Below are 26556 nucleotides of genomic sequence, written 5' to 3'. Positions count from 1 at the left end.
GCCCTTACCTTTTTTGAAGGTGTAAAGGGGTCTTTTTGTAGAAAGTTTTATGCTTTTCCTTATCAGAAAAAATCCCTTCCTCTCAACAGTCTCTGCTTGTTTTTATTGCGTTTTGAACAGTCAGCTCTGATTTTTATGGGCATCTTTTATTCTTGTGTTTATTAAACTTCTTCACATGGGGGTGGGCATAAGGGATAAATTATTCTCTGGTAGCTTTTGAACTGTCACCACACGGTCTTCCTCAAATATATAAATCAGTGTCCTGAAGTGTGCCCTGTTCCACTTTGCACATGGGCTTCTGGATTAAAAGGTTTTGAGAGCTGGGAAGTTCTTGCTGGGCATTGTATTTTTTTCATCTAGTGATATCAGTGCTCCCCGGATCCAAAATGATAAGCCAAAAGATTCCTCTGTGGGAATTAGTGTAACTTCAGGTGCTTTCTTCTCTGAACTCCAGAGATCTGTCCGTTACAGAAAATTATTTAGCAAATATAGCTGTGTGTTTGTTCATTTCTTTTATTAGTGTGTTAGAGGGAGAGGAGTTTCATTTAGGACAGTTGGGTAGGGAAAGGCTGGGTTTATAGCAGTGCTTTCACATGCCCTTATGAATTTTTCAAATCCCTCTTAAAAGGAAGTCCTTGGCCATTCCGCAGTTACCCTGCAGCCCCCTGCTGCTGCTCAGCCCACTGGCCTGGGACAGCCAGGTTGCACAGGCAAATGGGACCTCTGTTTTTTTCTTTTGCGAAAATTATTTTATTTTATTTTTTTTAAAGGCAAAAATTCTGAGTGAGCTGTCACACAGATTTGCTTGAAGTACCGTGAAATCATAAACGCAAGATTGTTGTAAAGAGAGTGGACCTGGTAATGGATATGTATAAGCCTGCGGCTCTGTAGGTTCCTATTGTTACCGCGTTTGGGGGCGCAGCTGAGGGGAGGGACAGGGTGCCGATGTCTTTTTCTTTAAGCGTGTTAATATTGATTTTAGAAGCTCTGTGTTCCAACAATATAAATGCAAATGCCTTGTAATTGGGAGCCGCGTGCAGAATTTCTCAACAGAAAACATGTTCAACTTTTCATGACAATGAAAGGAAAATAAAAAGCCTCTTATTTATTGCTGGTGGTTTGAATCCTGGATTTCCTTTCAAGTTACTTTGCGGTGCTAAATAAAATACCTAATTGCAGTGCTCACAAAATTCAAATGGGTACATTTGTTCTTCTGGTAGCTTGCGGCTATTTGCAGCCTCTGGACACCCTCTGCATTATTTCAGCAAATCCATAACTTCTGGTTCCGCTGTAAGGAAAAGCTGTGGGGGGGGGGAAAAGACTTAGAAGCCCCGAATGCTGCTGGCACAAATCACCGCTGAAGTTGGAACATGTGCTCAGTGTTGGAAATGGCAATCGAAATGGGTGATGATCTTAAGGTAGCACTTATGGATGGTCAGACGCTGATAAAAGAAAGGAAATGTCAGTGAACTTCTTCCTTTTAATTGCCTTGTGCTGCTCACCTCCACCTTTCCCACCTGGGAAGAAGAAGCGAAGGTCCTCGGCGGTGGAGGTGGAGATGGTGCTGAGTGTGTTGAGCTCACGGGGCTGCTGTGAAACGTGAGAGAGCGCCCGGCTGCCTTCCTGCATCACCCTCTGTTGGGGGGTGGTGTGTGTGTGTGTGTGTCTCCAAGTGCTCACCATTTCATAATAATTACTAATGAAATTCTAGATCTGTAATAACATTTTGGATATCTAAAGCAAACCATATGCTTGTAAAAAAAAAAAAAAAAAAAGGAGAAAAAAGTGGAAACAGATCAACTTTAAGCCATAAATTCTTGGTAATAGAGGCCTTTTTTTCCTTTTTTTTTTCCCCCCTTTCTGTTTATATTTGATAGATATTTTTGTTTCTGCAGGAATGTCAACTCTTAATTTCATGATGTATCATGGGCTTAAGAAAATTGAATTTAATAAAGGCAAAAGATGAATGGCACCTTTAAAGGTCCCAACACTTGTCTTTATTAGCAGGACAAACTGCAGGGTCTCCAAACACTGCTTCTCTCCAAATGAAAGTTTAAATGAAAAGTACAGCAGTGTCACAGGTTAAATTTCATTGCAGGACTGGCTAACGTCGTTAGTGAGGAGTGGGGCTGATTTCATGGGGCTGGTATCTGTTGCCTTAGATACCAGTGGAGCAAACACTGCCAGAGACTGGAAAAAATCTCTGCTATAGGAAGCGTGCAGATAAACAGCCTTTTGGGAAAGGTCCTTTACCACTTGCTTCAAAAACTGACCAAATAAGCCCAAGAGGCTGCGATTTCTCCTGAGACGTTCAAGTCGCTCCTGGGGTCTCACCCCCGCTCCTGGCTGCATGCTTCCCACAGTCCTGCAGTAATTCTGAATATTGTTAAATTTTCCACATTGTTTTTTTAGTACTGGTTTTTATTTCCTCTGTCTGTCTTAATCCGACCCTCCTGGAAGTGCTTTTTGCCTTTGGTTCTGGAAGGCGAGGGACGCCTTTGTGTATCAGATCAGCAGCGGGGCTGTCTTTCAGTCTCGCTTTGCATCCAGCCACTTGATGGCCCCTGAGGATGTTTGTGGTCCCTTAGGACCGATCTCAGCGTGGCAACGCAGCCCTGCTCTGAAGTCCAGCCGGTGCGTGTCCCTCTCTGGGAGAGGGAACGCTCATCTTGCCCTGCTATGGGCTTGCCCACTTCCATGGTCACCCCCTGGGTGGGATGCAGACCTAAGGGGCAACAAGCCACCCCAGCCCGCTTTGAAGGATGGGGTGGTGATACCCTGGGGTTAAGCCTGGCTCTGTTACGCCATCCTGTCCGTTGGCTTCAAACTTTTCGGTCCATTTTCTTTCTGAACAGAAATCTGCTGCTTTCAGAGCCTTTGTGTGGTTAGTTGTTTTGAAGGGAGAATCAGCTGTATCCAGTTGTTTCTTACACAGATTTTCTTGTGTGCCCTTGGTGGCTGAAGTTGGTGAGTTTGGCTGTGCCACAAGAGGTGATTGGGAGTGATGCTCAGGTGTTTTGCCTCTGTGTCCTCCTGTCCTTCCATCCCATGGGTGGAGTTTTGGCTCTTTCTTTGGGAAACTTGGTGACTCCCCGTGGGGTGGTACGGCCATGGGGAAGGATGCGCCGTTCTGCCGTGTCTGCACGGCACACACCGAGTGAGGCACAGTTGACCGTGGGGAAACGGTTAAACACTATGTCTTCTGCAGCTTTACTGCTTGGTGTCTACACCTGGGCACTTCAGCACTGTTCATGCTTTATTTTATTTTAATTTTTTTTTTTTTTTTTTTTTAACTAACTTCCCATCTCAGCAGCATGTGCTCCCCACGTGCCCTGGTCTGGGCTGTGTGCCTGCTGCTCCTGGGAGCCGCTCTGCTGTGCCACGGGCTCTGACCACCGTGGAAATTGGGTGTTTCTCCCGGCTATTTAAATTATTTGTTGTTTCCATTTACCCACCCATCCTCTTGCCCTCCCTCTGCCTGCTGGGGTGATGATGTCATCAGCTCATATGTATGACCTCACAATAATTTCCGCCTGCGGGTCATGGGGTTTGCAGCCAGGGTCCAAAAGCTGTGTTAGTTCCTCTGCAGCGGCTGCATTTTCCACATGCTAATTTTACTCGCAGGAGTTGGATTTTTTTTTTATTTTTTATTATTTCTTATTTGTCTCTTCCAGATGTTTTCAGGCAATTTTTTTTGTTGTTAAACTAATTCCATTCATGTTTTAAAAATTTATGAAAGCGCTAATAAAAATGTCAAAGTGGTAAAAATGTTAGCTTTTGCTCTGCTTTGATTAAATTTTGCAAACTGTTTTTGAATATTAAAAAGCAATATTTTTTTTATTCTCTCTCCCTCTCTCTGTTTCTCTCCAGAAGTGATTTGAGAGGCTTGTTGCATGGATATCACTCAGCGGGCTCATTTGCACTCCAGAACCTCGGTGCCATGCATCTCTATTAAATAACATAGACAAATTATTCTTTAAAGACACCAAACAAATTGTCACTTCTCCTCTTACATTAAACTGGAAGGAGGAGAGGGAGTGGGGAAGGAGGGGGGTGAACACAAAGGATTTTATCGCTTTTATTCAGTGGGTGGCTTTTTTAATTTCATGTATATTTTTTAATAATTGAGAAATCCATCGCAACTGGATTTGTTTAAACTTTTTATTAACAGGTCCATGTAAATTTTTGATTGCTGATTATTCAAATAATTGAACATTCTTCTGATGAAGAACGTTTTTATTTCCCTATCAGCATAAATTGGCTGCAAAGAGGAAAATGAAGCGGGGTTTGCTACTGTGCTGTATTCCATAGGGATAGGGTTTGGGGAGGGGGGGCTTCCAGCTCCTCTCCTCTCTCTGTTGGAGGAGGGCAGTGCTCCTGATGACTTTGGTTTCAGCCTCTCCTGGGAAGGAGGTGCTTCCTGCAGTAGCTTTGTTGTCTGTCTGGTGGTGTCCTCCCCGAAGACAGCACTGTGGAGAGGGTGGGACTGGTTTTTGGGAGGGCACAGCCCCTGGGGTGTCCTTGCTAAATAGATGGGACCCCATTGCAAGTGCACCTCCGTGTTCCCTGGGTGGTGCCAGCGTGTGCGAGTGATGCTGGACCCTGTTCCTGGGGTTCGGCTTAGGCAGTGATGTGTGCGGATGCTGCTCTGAGCACAGAGACATCCCCACCACCCGTCCCAGCTGCAATCAGCATCAGCACCATCTTCCTCTGTGCTCCTGTCGTTGGATGTGCCCTGTGCTCCCCCACCACCTTCCCCCCTCATAGTGCAGAGCTTCATGTCAGGCTTGTTTTTGTTCGGGAGTGTCAGGCCCCTCTTTTTATAGCCAGCTTGCTAATAGGGATGGTTTCCAGCTTCACTTTTTGTTTGTTTTAAATGAACAGCTGCTTTTCTTTTTGCCCTATTCAGGAAATCATCGAATTCCCTATCCTGAAGCTGAATGGCAGGACGATGGAGATCGAATCCACCTTTCACATGTATGTTCAGCCTGTGGTGCATCCCCAGCTTACGCCCTTCTGTACAGAGGTAAAGTGCAAAGGTTCCCTGGTGCTCCAAGAGTCTCCCTGGGAAGCAGGTTTCCGTTGCACCAGGGGTTGGGGTCGCCTCTTCACGGTGCGGCTGCGAGGCAGTGTGTCATGCCAGCCTCGAGTTAAGGACAAGGGGAATCATTTTTTGTCATTGCGGTGGCGTGTAAAGACCTCGGTTTGGATTCATAAATAACACTAGCTGTGATCTGCTGACTAAGATCAGTTGTATTTACAACTAATGAATGTCTGACTGGGTGACCACAAAATAAAAGCACTCGTGTTAGCTGATGCTCAGAATCCTGTAGCCTTTCTGTAAGCTCCTCATGACTGTGCCGAGCTGCTCTTTGGTGGGGAAGGTCAAATAGAGCATGGTCTGAGGGAAGAAAGTGTTGTACGGCTGCCTGGTTCAGAGGCTGTAAATGACTCTCCCGTGGGCCTGCCTGTTGGGATTTGATGAGTCCTTGAGAGTGGTAAGGTAACCCACAGCTGTATTTTTAAGACTGTCTTTTTGATGTCGTGCTTGTGGGGCACTTGAAATGATTGCTGGAGAAGTGGCCTCTTGTTACTTGGTTACTGTCATTGCCAAGGACAGCTGCTCTCGAGCTGCGGCCACCTTTCCCCAGATACAAACCAGAAGATGAAGGTGGTAAATGTGATCCCTGGCAGTTCAAAGGAATAGGGAGCGGGGATTGTTTTGTGGTTTTTTGTTTGGTTGCTTTTTTTCTTCATTCAGCACAAAAAGTTAACTGTTTCTGCAAGTGCGTTCTTCCTCCCTGCTGTAGTCATCAAAACAAAGTTTCTAAGTTCCTTATGCTTTGGGCTTTTTCCCTTTTACTCCACTACTTTGATGTTGGCCAGCTCAGTGACCAAAGTGTTGACTCAGAGAATCTGGTTATCCAAGTTCTTCGTTCTGTCCCAGTCTCATCCATGATCATTGAAATCTTGATGTGTTTCACCCAACCTCCATGGCTCCAGGTTTAGGTCCTTGAAGGGCTTGTTCCGTGTGTACTAGCTTGATGAAAAATGACTCCTCTGTGTTAGGTGGAGTCCCCTCCAGGACCAACTAGCCCCTTCCATGTTTCCGCGTTGTAAAAACAAATACTTTTCTTTTTCTTTTCATTCTCTTGTAACTAAAAACCAGCTGAAGGTATTTTATTTAAACTTAAAAAAGAAAAAAAGACTAAGCACAGAAAACATTATTCCCAGGTGAGGGGCTTTCAGAAAGCTATAAATGTGTGAAAACAGAGGGTTATAATGGAAACAGTTTTGCAACCTTAATACTAGAAGGCTGGACAACTACTTTGGCTGTCCTTATCCCCATGAGACTTGCTGGACATATGCTCGTACAAATGTGATAAATCTCACAGCTTGCACCTGATCTTTGTTAAGAGCAATGTCAGCTTCTAGAGTAGAGCCCAAAATGTCCACTTTGTATGTCATCTAAATTCTAGAGAGAACTTGTCTCACTCATTAACTCCCACCAAAATTCCTTTTTCTGGAAATTCCTTTGTGTGGTATCCTTCCCCCCCTGCTGCTAAAGGCTCTGTTCTTGCACGAGAGTCTGGGTGACTTGCTTGGTGTGGCTGTCCTGAGCCCAGTGGAGCCTCCAGCCTGCTGCAGCCTGGGGACATGGAGAGGTTCTCCAGGTGCTGAGTGTGTGACACAGACATTCAGCCCATCTCGTGTTCCCACACCGTGGTGCTGGTTTCTCTGTCTTCTCTTGCTCACGGGAGCCTGGAGCAGCTGTTTGTGTCTCTACAGGTTTGTGTCTCCTGTGTGGAGCCCTCAAGCAAGCGAGGCTGTGTGTGTGTGTGTGTGTGTGCTGGCTGTGCGTTTGCAGCAGTCCCCAGGACAGGCACGGGCGTCCCAGTTGCAGCATTGCGCTGCAGATTCTGCCACTGACTTCGGTCTGGTGTCTTGTGTTCAGAGTTGAACAAAAATGGGCACTGCTGAGGCCAGCAGGCAAAATGATCGCAGAACCCCCACCAGTGTGTTATTGGTGGCACAAAATGGTCCAACTTGCCAGGTTTGGCAAGTTCTCTGTTATTAGCAGTGTGGGTTAGGGAGCTGGTTTTAATCGTAGCCTGGAAGCCACCTCGCTGCACCGCATGGCTCCTGTCTCTCCTGGCTTGGTGGTCCCCTGCCTGTTGCAGGGGCTGCCACCGGGTCCAAGGAGTGGGATTATGCTGGAGGCGTAACTGAGCTTATCCCTGAGCCCTGTATCTGAGCTGACTTTGAAACCCTGCCCTAAGAGCCACAGGTGAGCTGGTTATACTGAGGACCTTACTAAACAGTTGCAAAACTATCCTTTCGTATTTGCAGCCACTCTTCTGCAGAGGCTGTGGTGGCCGTGTAGAGACCTGTAGGGTCAGTGGCTCCTTCAAGGAGATGCAGGGGTCAACCCCATGCTGCTGGTGTAGGTTCCCCTGAGACCGTGAGGACACAGCCGGGGCATGCTGTGTGTCCAGCTCCTGCGGAGCCACTGCCTGCGCACCTCTAGTGTTTGCCATTGACTTTCAGCTGGTTTATATTTTCTGAAAAACACCTATTTTGCTAAATGCCAGTAAAGGGCTTTGTCTAGGCACCTCTACTTACAAAGGGTGAGATTTATTGCCCTCTTTGTCTACAAAGAAAGACCAGGCCTGATTATCAGATTGTACACCAGAGACAAGTGCTTAGGTAATCAGCAAACTGTCTTGGAGTAGAAATACGATGGTTTCCCAGATAAACTCTGTAGGAAAAGCAGTGGTGTTGACATTACACGGGAGCTGTGCTGCTGATTTCCCCTCCGCTTGCTGCCTTTGCCGGGAAGCTATAGGACTGCTTGGTATAGACTGCGTGTGGGAGGATTACCGGGGTTGCTCAATGTTACTTCTTGGCTCTGGACTACCCCTCACCTCCCTCTTCCTTCCTGAAGAAGACTGGACAGCATGGGAAGGGTGTCTGCAAGCGGAGATCTCATGGTCACCCTCAAGGCATCCCTTTGCTTAGGTTTTGGTGTGTCTGTGCTTTCCCCTGGCTACAAGAGGTTCCTTCGACTCCCCACACCACTTGCCAGGAGCACATCTTCCAGCGCTGGCTCAGTCTGTAGCCCTCGTCTGGTGCCCTATCTCTTGACCTGCATCTGTAAAGCAACAGGTCATGAGACTCGGTTATGATGAGGGGTGTGCTGAACATTTAGACAGAGAAGGTGAAAAGTGCTTACAAGTGGTTAAAAGCTGTTGTTAGGTATATAAAGCTCATCATGCCCTTTTGGAAGATGCAAGTGGTTTGTCTGATGCCCAAGAACGTTCATGCCAGGAGCTTAAGTGAAAGATTCCCTCTACACAGGAGGTGCTTGTACAGGCTTTTTCATGGTACTTTGCTCTCTTTTTATGATTAATTTTTATTGATTTTTTTTTTTTTTTCCTGAAGGAACAGACAATAAAAGTACAAAAAGATAAATGCCTTATAGCTTGTTTATGTTCCCAAGTACCATGTGCTTCTTAGGATCGCCAGTGAAATTTTACAATTGTGTAGTTTTATGCTTTTATACTTTATCAAAGCTGCAAGACCAGATAATGCTGCAGAGACCCAATGCACTAGGTTGGGTGTTACAGATGGGCGTAACTGAGAACAGAAAGGATCAGAAAGGGTGAGAGAGTAGAAATCTGGTCCCTTTGAGGACTCTCTGACCTGTACTGAAATGTAGCCATGGAGCAGGTATATCCCTTTGTATTCATGTGTGTGATTTCTGCAGCGTGAATCTTGCACACGTGTGTGCTTGGTGATGTGTTCTTGTACGGATGAAGGGGAGGAGGCAAGGAGTCTTGGGCAAGATCAAGCAGAGACTCTTTGTTGGGACTCAGCCCCTGGCACTGCCTTCCCATCCCTCCCTCCCCGTGATGGGAAATGTCTGGATAAGGCCATTTCACCCCATCACCATGGCCATTAGGGGTGCGGCACTGAAGAGATGCAGCCCTGAAGATATCCAGAGCAGTGGAAGCCATTTATGTCAGTGCTGGCTGTGACACCGAGAAGTTGCCTGTCATCCTTTCCCAAAAGCTCATCCGCTTCCAGAGGTTTGATTTGAGCTGCCCTCTGAACTGCCAGCACTTTGCAGCTGGCAAGCTTTCCACCTCTGCCAAGGAAATGCATGGAGAGATGATGATTAAGGGATTGGAGCATCTCCCGTATGAAGAAAGGCTAAGAGAGCTGGGACTCTTTAGTCTGGAGAAGAGAAGGCTGAGGGGAGACCTTATGAATGCCCATAAGTATCTCAAGGGTGGGTTGAAGGAGGAGGGAGCCAGACTCTTTTCAGTGGTTCCCAGTGACAGGACGAGGGGCAACGGGCACAAGTTGGAACATAGGAGGTTCCACTCGAATATGAGAAAGACTTTCTTCACGGTGAGGGTGACAGAGCCCTGGAACAGGCTGCCCAGGGAGGTTGTGGAGTCCCCTTCTTTGGAGATTTTCAAGACCCACCTGGATGCAGTCCTGAGTAGCATTCTCTAAGCAATCCTGCTTCAGCAGGGGAGTTGGACTAGATGATCTATATGGTCCCTTCCAACTCTAAAAAAAAATTCAGTGAAAATTCAGTAAATTCAATTCAGAGGAAGATGGCGAGAAAAGCAAAAAGCAAGCCAGTGAGCTTTAAAAACTGCTCAAGAGCTGTGCATGAATCTCTCAAATCTATTTGCTTTTCAGAGTATGGGAAGTCTGTAGGTAGCAGCTGTTCCCCAATTAAAATACAGATTAATATAAAAACAGTTCCTGGAATATAAAAGAGTGTCTGTGTCCCTCTACTTCCTTAAAATTCCACCTCATAATGACTTGATGAACTTGAGAAACCCACCTAGAGGAACTCTGCATTCTTAAAATTAAAATACTTCCCCTAAAAGGTATATATTACCATTCCATGGAAGTCACTATGAGAAAATAATCTTTCCACTTACAGCTTATTCAGTGAGTCAGGTATTTGGTATTCATTAAATGTAATTACAGTTTAATTGGAGTTTAATCTCTTCTTCTTTTCTTTTTTTTCCCCCCTTCTTCTGAGTTCAATGCTGTAAGCCAAGCAGCCAAAGAAACAAAGAGGTAGAAACCATTGAGCTTCTTTCAGTTGCCACGCATTTAATGAAGCAGAGCCGTGTGGTTTGTAAGAAGGGCTTGTGTTTTACGAGTCGGTTGAGCAGGGCTGCGTGGAAGAGTCACTCCTGGTCGATGGGGGGGCTGTCAGCACCTCTCCGCTGGATGCTGGGGCTTCTGGAGGCTTGGATGCATGTGCAGGCAGCAGGGCATGCTCCTAGGCTGTGTTTGACCTTTATTTTATGAAAACGTGTGAGATGTGTAGCTTCAGGAAAGTGCCATATGAAGTGAAATCCTGTAGTGTGCACTTGTTTTAATAATGATTTTTTTAATTACTTGGGTGCATTGATGGCAAGCTACTGACCTCCGATATTCAATATGTTAAAAGACAGTTTTGTCAGTTGGAAGGCAGACAGAAAAATTATCTGTTTTCCATGTGCCTCAAGCTATCCTGGGCAGACACAGGCAGAGGCCCATGAGACTGCATCTTTTTATGCGTGTGTCTAGCTTTTAACAGCCAAGCAGTCTGGGTGCAGTCAGTAGGACTATCTGTTGGCAGGACCTGTTCCTAAGGAACCTGAAAACCCAAGGAGAGCAAGGTTCTGGGAAAAGGTGGTTTTCTTCAGGTTTTGTTCAGTTGTTTTAAATACAGTTTCAAAATGCAGAGGGATGCTGTGGTGGGCTACAAGAAAGCAGGTGGGCTGGTTGCCCAGCTCAGGGGAGGATGACTGGCTCCACTCTGGGTCTCACCAATAGGAGTCTGTTCTGTTCATCTAATGCTGTGCTGTTTCGGTGTCACTGTGGTAGCGAGGGAATGATCAGAGACCCCAGCAGTTACCACTGCCTGTGTAAGTCAGGGCAACGTCAGAACTGGTGAAATGTATATTGAAAAAAGGCAGCGTTTCAGTCGTTGTGCTGGTACATGAAGTAGAGGGCACCACTGCTCCCCAAGTGCATCCTGCCCCATTGGGAGTTTGCTGTTTTATAGTGTGGGTAGGAGCCTCCCTACCTTTGTGGTTTTGGGAGGAAGCTGTGCCCTTGCCCGTGGCTGGGGAGCTGCCAGGGTCGCTCTGCTGTGGCTGGCTCTTCAGCAATGCCCGTGTGGGTCACAGGAGCATGTTTTGGTTGCAGCGAGATGGATAGGAGAGGAGACCTTTCTAATGATCTTTTTGAGTGCTGCTCTGACGCCTGCTTTCTGTTTGTCTCTCGTTTCAGCTGACTGGGATTATTCAAGGCATGGTGGATGGGCAGCCGAGCCTCCAGCAAGTGCTTGAGGTAAGCAGAGTAACCTTTAGTTCCTGAACTCTGACCTCTGGTCTTGTCGTCCCCTCTTCATCTCTTTCTCTGCACCTCCCCTTGCTGAAAATCGAACCGCGTAATTTGACTATGATTACAGCTTCATTAGAATAACATTTGCTGTCACGTCGGTGACACGCTGCTGAGAGTATTGAACCATTGATCTGTCATCTCCAGCTGCTCATGTCAAGGGTGCTGACAAGATATCCAAACTCCTGCCAGTGGATAGGAGAAGAGGCGATTCTTGCTTGAGCCAGTTTTAAAGCACCAAGACATTGCTCAAGACCACTGCTCCAGGAGGTTCTGCCTTCATTTTTCTTTCTCCTCCCTCAGCACTTTATTAAATTAATTTTTTCTACCTATTTAAATGCTCGATAATACATGTAGTATAGAAAGAAAATGCCTCTAAAATCTAATCTGGAGGATGTGCAAATGCAGATATAGCCCTAATAATGCCGTCTGCTTAATGTTGAATTCCTACAGCATTTAGGGCTTAATTAGCTTGGAAGTATTTCTCCATCAATAGCTTTTGTTGGTAGTCAAATAGTGAAGGAAACCTCCTTAAGCAGAGCTGGCTCAGGCTGCAGGTTGCTGTTCGATGCGTTGTCTCTGTCAGGATTTCCACTGCTGTGTTACCTAATTGTTCCTAATCAGAATAATTGCAACAATTGCTTATGTGAGGAAATCAAATTAAAGGCTTTAAAATCCTCCATGGAGACAGCACTTCATGGGCGCTCACATGGGGGAGTTTAGAAAGGTTACCACTGCTGTCCCTCACCCCAGGGAGCCTTGTGTGGGGCTGGCTGGGAGATTCCGGCAGCCCAGGGGACCAGAAGTGTAGCTGAGCGGCTGGATGCTGCCCTGGTTGGAGCTTTACTCCAAAGGGCTGTTGTACAGTCAGTTGCAGAAAGAAGCACCGTCCTCTGCTGGAGGGGCTGCATCAGTGACACGAGGTGCTCTGCAGAGTTGACATCTTGCATCCGTGCAAGCCCCCAGCGTTCTGCGGTGCTCTCCGGAGAGCACATGGCAGCGGTGCGTGTCCGTAAGCATATGGATGCCTGTGCCTGCTTCCCCCGGCGGGAGAGCCCTCTTTGCCTGGATGGGTGAACGTACATCGCCACTGGAATATTACAGAAAATGGTTCATTCTGTTTCTATAGGAGCTTCTTAGAGTGTGGAAATATTTCTGTAGATTTATTTTTTTTTGTTTGGACTGAAAAGGTGTTCATATAGCAGCATGTTTCTAGGCTAAAATGAGATCCGGGTCAGGCAGCTTCTGGGCCATGCTAGTTTATTCAGGAGCAGAAGATGTCAAGTGAGGGAAAAGAGGAGGGATTTCTCTTGCTGAAGCACTGGAAATGCTGCTAGTAAGGCTGCATAATAGCAGCTGATTGCCTGTCACCTGCCACCAAAAGATTTTGGGCATGTCATTTGCTAGTTCTAGCTGGAATAAATGTCTCTGCAGGAGGTTTAGTCTAGGTTAGTTCTTCCTGGTTAATCCCTGAGGTGGGTGTGCATCCTCCAGATTAACATGGCCTGTTTCTGAAGTGGATCCAGAACATCTGTCCCTATGGGAAGTTGATCAGGAATAGTGGATTCACTTTAAATCCACAGTGTACCCTGAACAAGCACCTCCTCAGCACTGTAAGGAGGAGAGACACAGCCTGGAGAGGACGGAGACACATGGCTTTGCTTGTGACTGCCACACAGTGCTTGTGTGTGCCTAGCCCTTCCATTTCTCCCCCTCTCCCATATCCCCTGTATGAAGCTGTATGAACTGAAGCACATGAGAAGTGCTGTAGGTGAGAGATGCCGACCCAGGATGCCCGTGTTTTCTCCTCACTGCAGGGGGGACAAGTTCTGCTCACTGTGAGCCCATTTGGTGCAGGGAGAGGAAAAGTGGAGGAGGAACGGCAGGTAACAGCGCAGTTGTATCGTCCCGTTAATGCTGCACAACTTCCATCCCTCCATGAGCAGAGCTGCTGTGGTGTCTGATAAGATCATCTCTGCTCTGGTTGCCTGATGTCTCCTATCAGAAATCTTCAAAGGTCCAAACGTGCTGTTGTTGAGATGGCAAGCAAAGAGAGAAGAGAGAGGGAGAGGGTGGATAAGATCACAATTTTCTTCTCTCTTGATTGCAAGCAGCTTATCTGAGTTTAACCGTTGTGGCTCGGCCTGTCTCTGCAAAACTCATCCCTTTTTCTTGCCTTCCTTTCAGAGGGTTGACGAGTGGATGGCGAAGGAAGGCCTCTTAGATCCCAGCGTCAAGTCGATTTTTGTGACCTGTGGAGACTGGGATTTGAAAGTGATGTGAGTATGGAAGGGGAGGGAGATTTTTCTTGGCTTTATTGCTCCCTGCTTGCCTGTAGTGTATACATCTTTGTCCTTACAAGCATCTGACTGTCCCTAGTCTTTGTTTCTTAGGGAAATAGTTGTTTGCTGTGCATAATTGGGAGTGGAGGGTTCTTTAAGAAGACAGGTAGGTGCTGGGCATAGTGCAAGATCACTGCCTAGGATATTCCCTATAGCAAATGAATCCTTTCAGAACCCCAAGAAAGGTTTAAACTGGAGTATTGTGATGTTTTCCCTTTATTCAATATACTTTCCAAAGGAACAGATATTTCTGAGTGCACACATGGAGCTCTGTTTCTGTACACTCAAATCAAGCAATGATCCTTACCTGACTTAGGCATGCAAGGCTTTCTCTCTCTCATTTTGGCACAGTAAGTAGATGTGAATCACAGAGTGTCTTTGGAAAGAGAGTACAAGCCACATCTGGCATGTTTCATTGGTGTTCTTGTCGTTAAGGTTATCTTCATCAGCTGGGTGACTGTATCTAGGGAGTACCAGACGGGGACCTGCACTGGGATCTGCACAAGTCAGTGTATGTGTGTGTTTTGTTATGAAAGTAACTAGACCACCAAACTAAAAATGTTATTTAAAAAACCCGAGTTAAATGTCTAAGAATTAGATTAGCTTAATCTGTAAGGTGTTTGCAGATCAGTGTCATATTGTGCTGAATTCACTTGGATTCCTATAATCTCGTGTCAGCTTTTCATTTCCTCAGAGTGCTGGATAAAGACTCCTGTTGTTATCACACCGGTAAAGCATGGACTTGACACATCCAATGCTAAACTGACATCCACAACTCGTTAGTAGTGTTACTTGGGTTTCACTGTGACATTGGTTTCCCCAAGTCAGAAGCCTAAATAAACTGCACACAGCCTGGGAGCAATCAACACCAGTTCTTCCCTGCAGAATGGTCTTTGTAGAGTGGCAGCTCCTTGCCTCTTCTGGGTGTGATTAGCGAGACAGGAGATACCAGGACCGAAGAAGCAGCACAAGCACTACTGGAGATGAGAAATTTGCCATGCTCCAGACAGGAGTGTAGTATTGCAAGCTTTTGAGTCAAAATCTGTGTCTCTGCTCGAGCTGTGTCCAGAGGTGGTGTGTATTGCCAATTCTTGTCTTACTGGTTTAAATTAAGAGTGAGGCTTATTTTTCTTTATACATCATGTTTAAACTTTTATTAGAGACCAGCACAAAGAAGACAGCTGCAGGGATGTGCTAAACTTCTGTTTCTCATCTGTTTGCTTTTCTCAGTTCTTTACTCCTGTATTGCTGTTCTGAGAGTCCGGTTTACTGGTTTTGGTGGTGGTCGTGAGGATCAGAGCTGTCTGTGCTCACAGTCCATCCTTCCATCCCTTTCACAGTGGGACAACAGGGTTTCCAGATGACTTCCTAACTTGCTGTCTGAATGGAATGGGCAACCTTCTAGGTGTTGGGGGGGGGTTTTGCTTCAGAGGTCTACAGTGTGGAAATAGAGGTGAAGATGAGCCCTGTTTCTGGTGAGCCGGCCCAGCGGGACATGCGGTTCCGGAGCAGAGATACTCAATTCACCATTTGCAGTGGTTTCTCACATGGATTGTGCCTCACTAGTCAGCTGGAAAAGAAGACTCCACTCCTGGCCATGAGGTTGCAGCGAGTGGTTCATTCCTCTTTCTTCCTTTTAAAAAATTTTTTTAAACCATTAACTTCAGAATTCAATCCTGAAGCGTCTCCAGGGCAGAGCAGAAAATACATTGCGTGTTTCCATCCACATGGGTAGCAGGAGTCTGGCTGCAGCCGCTCGGTGAGGAGCACATCACGCCGCTCCATCGCCGATTGGGTGCAGCCGCCTGTAGCGTCACATCTGATTAGCGCCGTGCCAGTGAATGAGGCTTGAGTGAGGACTCCCTGCCAGCTCTGACTTGTCTCATTTCCCATTACTTTTATCCGTCACCGCAAATGCCGACTCTCCCTCCTGAACTAATTAAGTTTGCGTGTGTTTAGACACATTGCCAAATAGGGTTTAGCAAAGCAGAACTGAGCATCTCTTTTTAAAGAGGGAAGGCAGAGAGCTGAAACAAGGCCGCTCAGATAGGGAGATAGAGCCTCAGAGATGTGGAACATCTAGGATTCCCATCCAGGGAATCACCCCATGCTTCCCTACAAGACTTGCGCTGTCACTGATGCCCTTTGCTACCATGTCAGGACCACATGCTGGGCATGGAAGGCACTGGGGCACCAGGAAGGGAGATGGTGCTGCTTGTCTGCATTTGGAGGAGTGTGTTGCTGGAAGCATTGCATGGTAGAAACCCCACTGGGTTGCAGAGACATTCAGGACAATGCGGTGAGTGCAGTGCTTCTGGCTTAGGGAGCAATGATTTGGGGCAAGTCCGTTCCCAGCTCTGCTGCTCATTTTCTCCGCTTCCTTAGTGATGACAGCTCCTCGCACAGCTGCCTGCAGAGCAAGCTGTGGTGATCTTACTCAGTGTCTCCTATGGTGTGGAGCTCCTGTCCTCTGTTCTCCTTAGCTCAGCTGTTGATGGGAAACCATGCAGCTTTGTTCCTGGCTTCTTCTGCAATGACCTGGGTATTTAGTTTGGCTACTGTCTGCTTGTGCTGTTGAAGAGGTGAGGCGTGGTGTCTTCTGGACCCACCTGCTCTACTGTGGGTATTTCCAGTGGCTGTCACTGGGAGGCACATTGGGGTGAGCAAGCTGGAGGGGAGTGGATGGAAGAAAGAGGAGGAATCTACAAGCCTTTTAGTGGTGGATGTGAGGACAAGGTGGGCAAATAGCCCTGTCAAAGCCAGGAGTTGCAACATGTGTAGCACTCCTAGCTCAAAGAGAAGCAGCAGAGGAGTAGCGATTGTCAAGGACCTGCTTTCTGCTGGTGGTGTCTAGCACTATCTGAGGCTGCAGGATTCAAGATGGAAATGGACCTACGAAGCCTCTGCTTGGCTTGGGGATCTTCAGGGAATGAGGCACTGTGGGGCTGCAGACTTGATTTCATCTGAAGGTTGGAGCTTTCTGGCTTCCCTCTGACAACAGGGAGCACTACTCACAAGGAGCTGGGTGCCCAGAAGAGGACACCAAGCATCTGGGAAGGGCTTGTGGAGGTTCAGCATGAGTCAAGGTCTTCAGCCATGCCACCAAAGGCTTTGTCATGGGTGTGGTGCAGCATCAGAAGGAGAGTCCCTGTTGAAAGGATATGGTCGCTGCCAGAGAGAGCCTGTTGTGCGAGAGAGCTCAGAAATGGAGTGCTGATCCTCTACGAGCTGCACTTGGATCAAGCAGCTCCCAGCGCTCGGTGTGTGTGAACCAGGCTGGAGTCAGGGAGACAGCAGCTCTCCTGCCGCCCCTCCCCTTCCCTCTTGTTAAGATGCAATTTCTTTAATGAGGAAAACCTCTTGAGTAGGAACATCACCTTTCTGAAGGCTTGTCCTGACAAGGCAGTTCAAGCCGACAGAGTCGCATATCAACTTCAGCAAATATCAGTCACTCATTACAGAGACTCTTCTCCCCCCCACCCCCCAGCAACACCCCTCGTTCCCAGACAAGGGAATGAATCACACTCCTGCTCTTGAATACATCATGACAAGTTGTGGTTCTAATGAGAGAGGGCCATTCATTCTGGGTGGAAAGTTCCCTGTGTCGACACAGAAATGTTATTAATTAAAGAGAGCTACCTGAAGCAAAAGATGAAAGGAGCACCAGACCTGCCAAGCTAAAATATGAGTGGGGATACAGCCTCGTTAGGCACACGGTCCTCGGGCCTCCGAGCGCTCAGCAGGAGGATTCCTTTAGCCTGTTGCAAGGAGCTATCCAAGTTTAACAGCTCCAGGGCCGGATTCAGGTGGCTGGTGTAGTCTGCTGTGGTGCTGGGACCTCATCCTGCACCTGGGATGGAACTGTCACTAGTGATTAAGCAAATTGCATTGATGTGGCATTGGGTGGTGAGGGTACCGTTGCCTCGGAAGGGCTGAGGGAGCTGCTGACGGCAGGAGAGGGTTTTAGTGGAAAGAGGGTACTTGGTGTCTGCCAGGGTTGAGCCCTTGTAATGTGAGCTCTTTAGTGTGGTTTATCTCCTCTGAAATGTCAAATTGCCTCCTTCCGTGTATGGAACCGGTTTACCTGCTCTTGAGCACAATGTGAATTAATCTTGGCAACCACAGAAGCGTTTCTATTGTGTGTTCATGGCTATAGAGCTGAGCTGCGGTGAGGTTAAGTGACGTGCCTGTGGTTGTGCAGGCACGCAGAGGCAGAGAAAGGAGCTGAAGCCACATGTGCTGAATCTCAGACCTGTATCTCCATGTCAAGACCATCAGTTAATCCTTCTTCCAGTTTTGGATGATTCTGCAAACACAGTGAACATAGCTAAACATGCATGTGGGCTTTCATCTGTATACCTCCGACACGAAGATGCTTATACTGCACTTCACTGTGGCTGATCAGAACATGCTAATTTATGTCTTTACAGGAAACTGCTGCTCAGAAGTTTTTTATTTTCTTAAATAAGTGTTAAAAGGCAAGTACTCTCTAATATAGTGATAAAACACAGTGAAGTGTCTCGAAGTGTTTATAGCCCTTGGTGCTCTTCCTAGGTTGCATATTAGTAAATTCTGAGCAGTAAATTATACCATTGCTTAATTTTATCTTACTGTTTCAATTCTTTCTTTGCAAGTTACACAGGCTGGGAGCGTGCTTGCCTTCTCAGACCAGCTCTGAGTGTGGCAATGGGTTGGTCTTTCCAGCCTTCTCTCCTGGAGGCTTGGTTTGAGATCAACCTTAGGTCAAGAATGAAGAAGGATTGATGGTGTTGGTGTCCCTCTTGCATGCTGTTCTTTATCACAGGACTGGGACGGGGTTGGTAGCCTCTGCCTGGGGGAGAAATTGCAGAAGGCCACTGAATGGAATGACTGGGACCACTTGGGTAGCTGTGGACAAAGGCAGGAGAATGTGTAGGGAGGGCTGGTTGGGTGGCAGCAGGGCAGGAGGTATGTTCAGAGGGTGGCTTTGAGAGTAACAAGAAAGAGCTGGTAACAGAAAGATAACATAATAATCTGCTTTTAAAAGTACTAGAACAATTCCTTTCCAACTAAGGTCTTTGAATTGGCTTATTGTTGTTGTTGCTTTTAGTGGGGATCGTTTTGCTGACCAAGCCTATGGTGTATCTCTTCACACGGTTACATTGGCTGAAGGAAGAGGGTGGCGTGAACTACAGCGCAGGGACGGGACTGAGCATCCAGGGTCAGGAACCTTTCAAGTCAGCTTTGCTGATGGAGTCGTTCATGTAATTACCTTCTAAAGTGCTTTGCCGGAGCTAAGCAAGGCAGCCTTGTGAGCATGCTCTTCTCTAGCACTTACAGGGAGTAGCACTGACCCCATTCGCTTCTGCGACCCTGGAGTCCAGCTTTTTGTTTTTAAAGGAAGTGATATCACTTATGCAAAATAAATTTTGGATTTTAAGGTTCCCAATCTGTTCACTTGTATTTAAAATTAATGTAGCACACTTGACTTTTGTTATCCTTATGCAGCAGTTCCCCTATCTGTCTCCTGTTCTTGGCTTTTGTTTGAAATCCGTTGGTAGCACAAGTTTATGCAAGTTATGTTGTCTGAGCAGTGTGACTCTGGGAATGCCTTTGGGTTAAGCTTTCACTGAATTTCACTGAATTTTTAGAGTTGGAAGGGACCATAAAGATCATCTAGTCCAACTCCCCTGCCGAAGCAGGATTGCCCAGAGCATGTCAGAGCATGTGACTCAGGACTGCATCCAGGCGGGTCTTGAAAGTCTCCAAAGAAGGGGACATGGGAATGGACATGAAGCCTTTGCATAGGGATCATCATGCAGTGGACTGTCACCTTCAGGTCTGCTACTTGTTTGGCACGTCATAGCAAAGACATTTATCATAGTCAGGGCTGTAGTGGCCGCTGGTTTATTGAGCTGTGATGCCCAACACACTCTGGGGAGCGTGGACTCTGCTGCCTGGGAATTGGGACCAAAGATGTTGGAAACAGTGTCAAAGATGGTGGAGAAACTTGGAATAAATTTAGAGTGTAGGGAGAGAATGAGACGAGAATTGCATCAATTACTTTATTTCCAGCACTGAACCATTGGGCTGGGGTAATGAATGGAGATGGTGGATTTTCCATCCCTGGGTAACTTAACTCAAGCTGTGTTTGGAAACAGTCACACTGAACTGAGTGCAACCATTGGACTTGGTGTCATCTGCTCATACAGTAAGGAACCATAATTGCCTCTGCAGCAGGAATCGCGAAGGTGAATTCTGTGTCCAGTGTCACAATGAATTCAGGCAAAATGGTTTCAAAATCAATGGATTCATAATGGGTATTTGGTAAAAAGCATGCCCTGGCCTCTGCCTGCGTGAGAACCCTCCAATAGCAACTCATCATCGTGGTTATCCTGTGCCCTGGGGAACTGAAAAGCTGGTTGGCTTGGGGACTACAGAGGATAAACCACTGGAGGGCTGTTTGCTGTCCGAGTTTTGTTGTCTGCAGCATGTGTGAAAAATAGGATTAACTTCACAAAGTGTGAATTTTCTTTATTACTTCAAAAAGCTTAATTTTTCTAGCATTAGACAGCTGTAGTGTTTCGTGCTGGCGCCAAAATGTCAGCTGTCTCCCTTTGGATCCCAGCTCTTCTTACTTCCCAGACGAAGCAAAGCAGTTGTGTGTTGGCACCAATGCTGCCCTCCCAGTGGCTTGGCTGGGAGTGATGCTCTCATGGCTTCTCTGCTTAGAGAGCTCTGCTTGAAAAATACTGCCAGCCTGGGAGCAGCGTCCTTCCCCTTTCGCTTGCTCTCTTCAAGCCTTGTGTAAGTCAGTAGCTTTCCTGAAAGCTTTTTATTTTGTTTGTGTGTTTGTTTCCTGTTGGGAGCCATTTTCCTGGATGGGTTCAGTCCCTTTTCTCCTGAAGCTCCTGGCTGGCAAAGACCTACTGGGCCATCTTGAGGTCATCCCTGGTATTTTCCCTCCAGCATATTCTCAAGTGCCTTGTCTGGCAACTCTCCGTATCCCGAGGAGTGGATGTCTGGGTGTGTGCAGGACTCTCGGGAGGATGCCAGAACTGCAGACTTAACTTTTGGAGCTGAGTCCATTCCACGTTGGAGTCACCTTTTTCTCTGTGTTTAGCCAGGGTGTTGCCCTCAGCCTGGCACCCCAAAGTCTTGTGCTCTGGACCGGGTGTTAGCAATGATGTGAGGCATGTGGAGGCGGTACTAGAAGAAAGAGCAGAACAGTGGAGTCTGGGGGAAGAAGACTGAGGAAGCAGTGCAATATGCTGGCAGGGCTGTGTGTGGGAAGCTCATGCTAACCAGGGCTTTCTCCTGCCTTGGTCCCACCAGTTATGTCTGTGTCTCTTCCAGCGGGTCTTTATCCTCCCCTCTGCCCAGCACTTACGCTCTGGGACACCCTTCATTTCCCCTCCTTAGGTGCCTCTTGGTCATCTCTAGTTCCCTTGCTTCAGTTTTTCCATCTGGGTGTTGAGCCAGGTCTCGGTGCTGACCATCAACCACAGCATGCCAGAAGTGCCTGGCCACCGGCTGAGCTCAGCTCCTTGTCCCTGCCTGGAGTCACGTGTGTCCCCTGCAAACTGGGCAGAGGGAGGAGGCTGGTGGGAGGTTGCCAAGACCTCTCCTCCAGCTCGCTGTTCTCCCAGCTCTGAAGAGAACTGTTACATTTTATGGACCATTTAGCTTCCCAATGGTGATCCTAATTCTTCACAGCATGTATGTGCCATTTCTTGGTTATTAAAAGGACCCCTGAAAAGGAGCTGCCCTCTGAGTCAGTGCTCTTCCATGCAGTTAATTGCAGGAGGGTTTTGCTTTGACTGCGAGGCTTAATGTTTCCAAACTCTCCCTGTGCTAAGAGGGTGAATTAATACCCAGGTCTTCCCGTGGCTGCAGGGACTGACCCTTGTGTGCCGTCAGTAAGCAGGCAGGGGAAAAACGCTTCTGTTGGGAGTAATTCAAACTTTGAATGGCTCTGGAGGAAGTCCACTTGCTTTCTGCATAGAGATCAAGGGCGCTTTAAGGACTGGCTGGCCAGGTGTCTCAGTCTTTCATCTCTACATCCTTATATTGTGTGACACTTCAGGTGCCAAAATAGCTTTCGCTCCTTGGGGGCCCAAGCGAGCTCCACGCTTAGTGGGAAAGGAGTGATTACCTTGGACTGACAAGTTAGCCGAAGGATGGATGGCGGCGGTTGCACAGTAGGTGTGAGATGGATGGATGGGAGGTGGTTCAAGGGGAGGTTCTTGTCAAGTTACTGCGCTGTGTATGAGAAAACAGAGACGGCAAGCCATTAGGCTGTGTATTTCAGGTGCGAGGAAGCTGCTGAGGTCCCCTGGCATTGCGAAATGCCAAGTGTAATGTTACTGCCACGTGGAGCACAGCAGAGTGCCAGAATTAATGAGACCAGTGTAGGGAGAGCACATGTGGCTGGTCTGGAGGGTTAATGTGTGCGAGGGCGATAGGCTTAGGCAGGGCTTTGTCATCAGGGTTGCTATGCTTGGGAAGCGCGGTCTAATGGCAAGACCACATGAAAAGAAATTGGAGCTTGCAAGGAGAGTGCTAAAAGTCATCAATTACCAAAGTTTTTTTGCCTTTGCTGCAGGCCTGAAGCAAATCGCTGGCTTAAGGGGCTCTAAGCACCTGGGTCTTGCACTGGATTTACAGGTAAGGTGAAATTAGGAGGGGGCTAAGTAATTAATTCCTCTTGCTGTGACCAGGATGGGAGATGATTCTGACTTGCCACTTCTCCTTAGAAGTTTCTTCAGAAGCTGGTAAGGACTCTGGTTATGAAACCCAGGAAGCAAAGAGGATCCCTGGGTGCCTGACAATTCCTTTTCTCTGCTGGTTCTTTCTCGCAGGCAGCCTCAGGCTGCCTGTCTCTTTGTTAAGAGAGTGACAGCAATGTGACACCGTGAAAATAATTACTAACAAATCACGGTGGTGACTGCAAACAGCTCGCTGTCTTCAGAGGCATGTCAGGGAGCATTAGAGCAGGGCCGTGGGAGCGGCAGAGCGGCTAGGGGCTCTTTCTGTGCTCTAGGCTGAGGGAAGATCTTTGGAGACCTTTGGCGCCCGCCACCCCCACACCATTCCCTTCTCGTTGGCTTTTTCTTTCTTTCCTCCCTTCCCTGCCTTTGCCATCAATAATTAAGCCCATTAATTGCTCAGTGAGTTCAGGAAAGCTGTGAACGGTAAGACCGGGCTTCTGCCTTCCCTAGATTCAGAAACAACCCACAGAGCAATGGAGGAATTTCTGGAGTGGTATTGTGGGCGGAAGCACATCCAAGCTGTGTTTCCGAACTTGCAGCCCTTGTGGGCTGCCCAGGGCAGTAATGTTTAGCTGTGTGTCCCTAGGAATTCATGAGCTGCTGGTACAGTTGAAGAATGGCCTGTGTCCTTGTCCCTGGGAGCCTCCAGTCTCAGTGAACCTGAAAGTAGGTTTGTATTTGTGTAGAGCATCATGGCAAACCTGCAGCTGACTGGCATCTCCAGCAAAAAAAGAATGGGCAGAGGAATGAGAGGTCTTTTCATGATGCAGTAGGGTTGGTGCTGATCATTGTGGTTGAAGCTGCAGGTGAAGAAGATCCTTCAGAGAATAAACAGTGGGACAGGTCATGGGTGAAGAAGGTGGTTGGTACCAAACAGAGCAGCTGGAGGAGTGTCTGCAGGGATGAGACTGATGTGGCTGTGCTGAAGTAGGGACCCTTCTCAGAGCTACATGGATGCAGTCTGAGGGGAAGTTCTCTATAAAGCCTCTCTCGTTATGTTGCTATAAAGATCTCTCCAAAGGGAGGGTCCAGCAGAGACACTGACAGGAAACTAGAAGGCAGCTGCTGGTTGAAATGTCCTTCAGCAGCATTGGTGATCAAACCTGTTTTGCCAATTGGCAACCTTTGCGAGGGGAGCTCACAGCTTCCCCTCCTCATTCTTGGTGGTATTTCACCCTCTGGCTTGAGAACGGGCCGTGCCCTCGGGCAGTTTCCCGTGCAGAGGAGCACCCTGCAAGGGGAAGCAGAAGGTGCGGGTGGGAGCCTGCTCCACCGAGCTGCCCTCTTTCCCATTTCCCTGGTTACTCAAGTGATTTTCCCGACTGTCACATCTGTAAATAATGTTGCTGGCGTATCTAGCTAGATGCAGAGTGGCGATGGAGGGGGGAGGGCTGGCGCGGAGGGTGGCTGTAGCAGCCCATCTTCCCGACTCATACAATATTTATGCAGGGCTGGGAGTCGGCGGCACTGACCTCCGGGTCGTGCTGTTAAACAGCTCCCGCAGCCCCTGCATCCTAATTGCTGCACTTGTCCTTTGCTCTGGAGGATTCGCTGCTCCTTCTCTCCGGCGAAGCAAATACTAATGGCAGCTCGTGCTTGGAGGTGGGGAGTGGTCGCTTCCCCACATGGAAAAGACAAACTTGTTTCCCCTCGTGCAGATGCGATTTGCAGCTGCAGAGAAACCACGCAACGTGCCGGGCTCCCTGCTGCTACCAGGCTGCAGGCTGTGCCAAGAGCTGTTGTATCTGTAATTTTGGGTCGTGTATGATCAGAGGGGATGGGGAGGGTGTTTACCCCGTCCCACTGTCTCCTTACAGGATTTCTGTCTTCTGCTTAGTGGGGAGAGGGAAGAAGAGGCAATCACAGAAGTCAGTCGGGAGATTAGACCTGGATGATGTGGTGCCAGAGGAGGGCACAGACAGTATCAGGAAAGAAGAGAGGTTCCAGGAACATCACAATACAGAATGGCATAGTTTCTTGCAGGTAAATGATTTGATGAATGGGAAGAGAGATGATGAAGAAAGTTGGAGACCCTCTGTGTGGGTGAGGGGCTCCTGCCCCCCTTGCAAGTGGTACAGCCATGGCAGGAGGTGAGAGGTTTTTCACCTGGATGGCAGGGACTTTCAGCTGATTCAAGTGGTTCAATAAAGCCCAAAAGATAAAGCTCTTTGATTACTAGAGCTGCCATAGCTTTCCCCCATGCTGTTTGGCTTGGCTCCGTCCTGCCTGGGGCTTCACGTCGGGTGTCTGCGAGTCCAGTGACCCGACTGGCCACCGACATCCCTTCTGCTGCCTTCCTGAGTTGGTATGTCCCCTTTGTGCCTGGAGAAGTGCTGTTTAGACTGGAGACTAATGGCTTTTAAGTGACATGATTGTATTATGTTAAGCGTCTATAGGCTTTACCATTAGGCACTAAGCAGTTTATGACTCATAGCAGAGAAGCTCTTGTCCTGAAGAGTTTATACACTAAATGGTCTGGACAGGTCAGGCATGGAGGAGGCGAGGTTTCCTCCTGCCTGTCGCACAGCAGGTCTAACGAAGAGCTGGGACAGGACGTGTCTTCTCAGTCTTAGAGCAGTGCCTTGCTCTAGGTCTTGCACACTCCAGTTTCCTGGGGAGAAATATTTTTTCAATGGGTATTGTGCAGTGGGAGGCGAAGCACATTTAATTTTAGCTTAATTTCTGTGCGTGTTTTGGTTTTGAGGGGGCTTAGACACGATGCATTGTGGGTGCATCGGTTGCATCAGATGTACTCCCTTACTCAGTGTGTAATTACAGCATCCTGCAGCAGCAGTGTGAACACTCCTTAAAACAGCTAGTAGGCAGAGGACCAGGCGATTACTAAATTAGTGTCTGTATGAAAGACTTCATAAGAGACCACATAGACGGAGAAGGGACGCACTCTGTGTAATCAGGCTCCGCTGCAGTGTGAATCACAGAATATTTTAAATAGAGATCTCTAATCCAGACCCCTGCTCAAAGCAGAGCAAACTTCAGGCTTAGATCAGGTTGCTCAGGGTCTTCTCCAGATCAGTTTGTCTCCAGGGGAGAAGATTCCCCCACCAATCTGTTCCAGCACTTTATTTAACCTACGCGGTGAAGAGTTTTTCCTGATGGCAAATTCGAAGTTCACCTGCTGCAGCCTGTGGTCGTGACGGGTGGCTTTTACTGAGAACATGCCTGTGTGGTAGATGTGTACAGTATCCAGTTTTGTACACTCTCATTCATAAGATGCTGTATAATGTTCTATTTAGTAAGCAGATGGGCTGTCACAGCAACCTTGTGTGTAGAAATCTGTTTTTAAGGGGTTTTCATAGTGTCAGGTTCCCAAGGCTGGGGGGGGACAACCTCGGCCTTGGAGGCTTTCCAGTTTCTCTTTCCTTGGGAGCAGCATCATGCATTTCTGATGTCAAAGGGAAGTCCGCCCAGTCGTCCTCCCTGTCTGGAAGGGCTGTTGAGAGCATTTGCTCTACCCCTTCACTGATCTGGAGGACTCGGTATGGAGGAGTGCAGAGCTTCTGCCTGCTGCACTCCTAACCTCAGCTGAACCGTGGAGCCGGCAAACTCTGGTTTCCTGCATGGTAATTAAGTAGTTATTTAAAAACCAAAAGGCTCAATTCTCATCCTGCTCTCACTGGCTACTTACTAACTCCACGTAGGGTTACTCCAGATTTACTCCCACATGCATAGCAGCAGAATCAGGCCCAGTAAATAGAGCTATGAATCTTTTTAAGAGAAGCTGTTAAGCGGTAACACATAGATTTATTGTAGCATCATGTGTGTGCAATTGTTGATGAACATCTTCTGTTGGAGGCTGAATACCTGCTGTGTTACGGCCTTGCTTTTAATGTTGAGATAGCATCTCTGCCAGCATCTAGCTGACGCACAGACAGATACCCATAAAAGAGCCAGATCTCACATGGTGTTAAATGCCTTCATGTTTCATTAAGGTTGATGACAGTGGAAGGCACACAGTGCTTTGCAGGATGAGCAAGTCACGGCGAGCCACTTGCCCTGTGTGGTTTTTGCAGCAGAATTATTTT

The 26556-nt window shown here is 47.6% G+C and overlaps 1 protein-coding gene across 1 annotated transcript in view; it reads left to right on the top strand.

The window, feature by feature from the left end:
* The window catches only part of ERI3 (ERI1 exoribonuclease family member 3), a 134653-nt gene that overhangs the window by 19913 nt on the left and 88184 nt on the right, over positions 1–26556 (top strand). Inside the window, exons 3-5 of the mRNA XM_074152128.1 lie at positions 4910–5026; positions 11311–11370; positions 13609–13700. Coding sequence (XP_074008229.1) covers positions 4910–5026; positions 11311–11370; positions 13609–13700 — 269 coding nt within the window. The remainder of the gene's footprint in view (positions 1–4909; positions 5027–11310; positions 11371–13608; positions 13701–26556) is intronic.

The sequence above is a fragment of the Numenius arquata genome, chromosome 8 (genome assembly GCF_964106895.1).
Source record: "Numenius arquata chromosome 8, bNumArq3.hap1.1, whole genome shotgun sequence".
In the NCBI taxonomy this organism is placed as follows: Eukaryota; Metazoa; Chordata; class Aves; order Charadriiformes; family Scolopacidae; genus Numenius; species Numenius arquata.
This window is presented reverse-complemented; position numbering and strand designations above follow the sequence as displayed.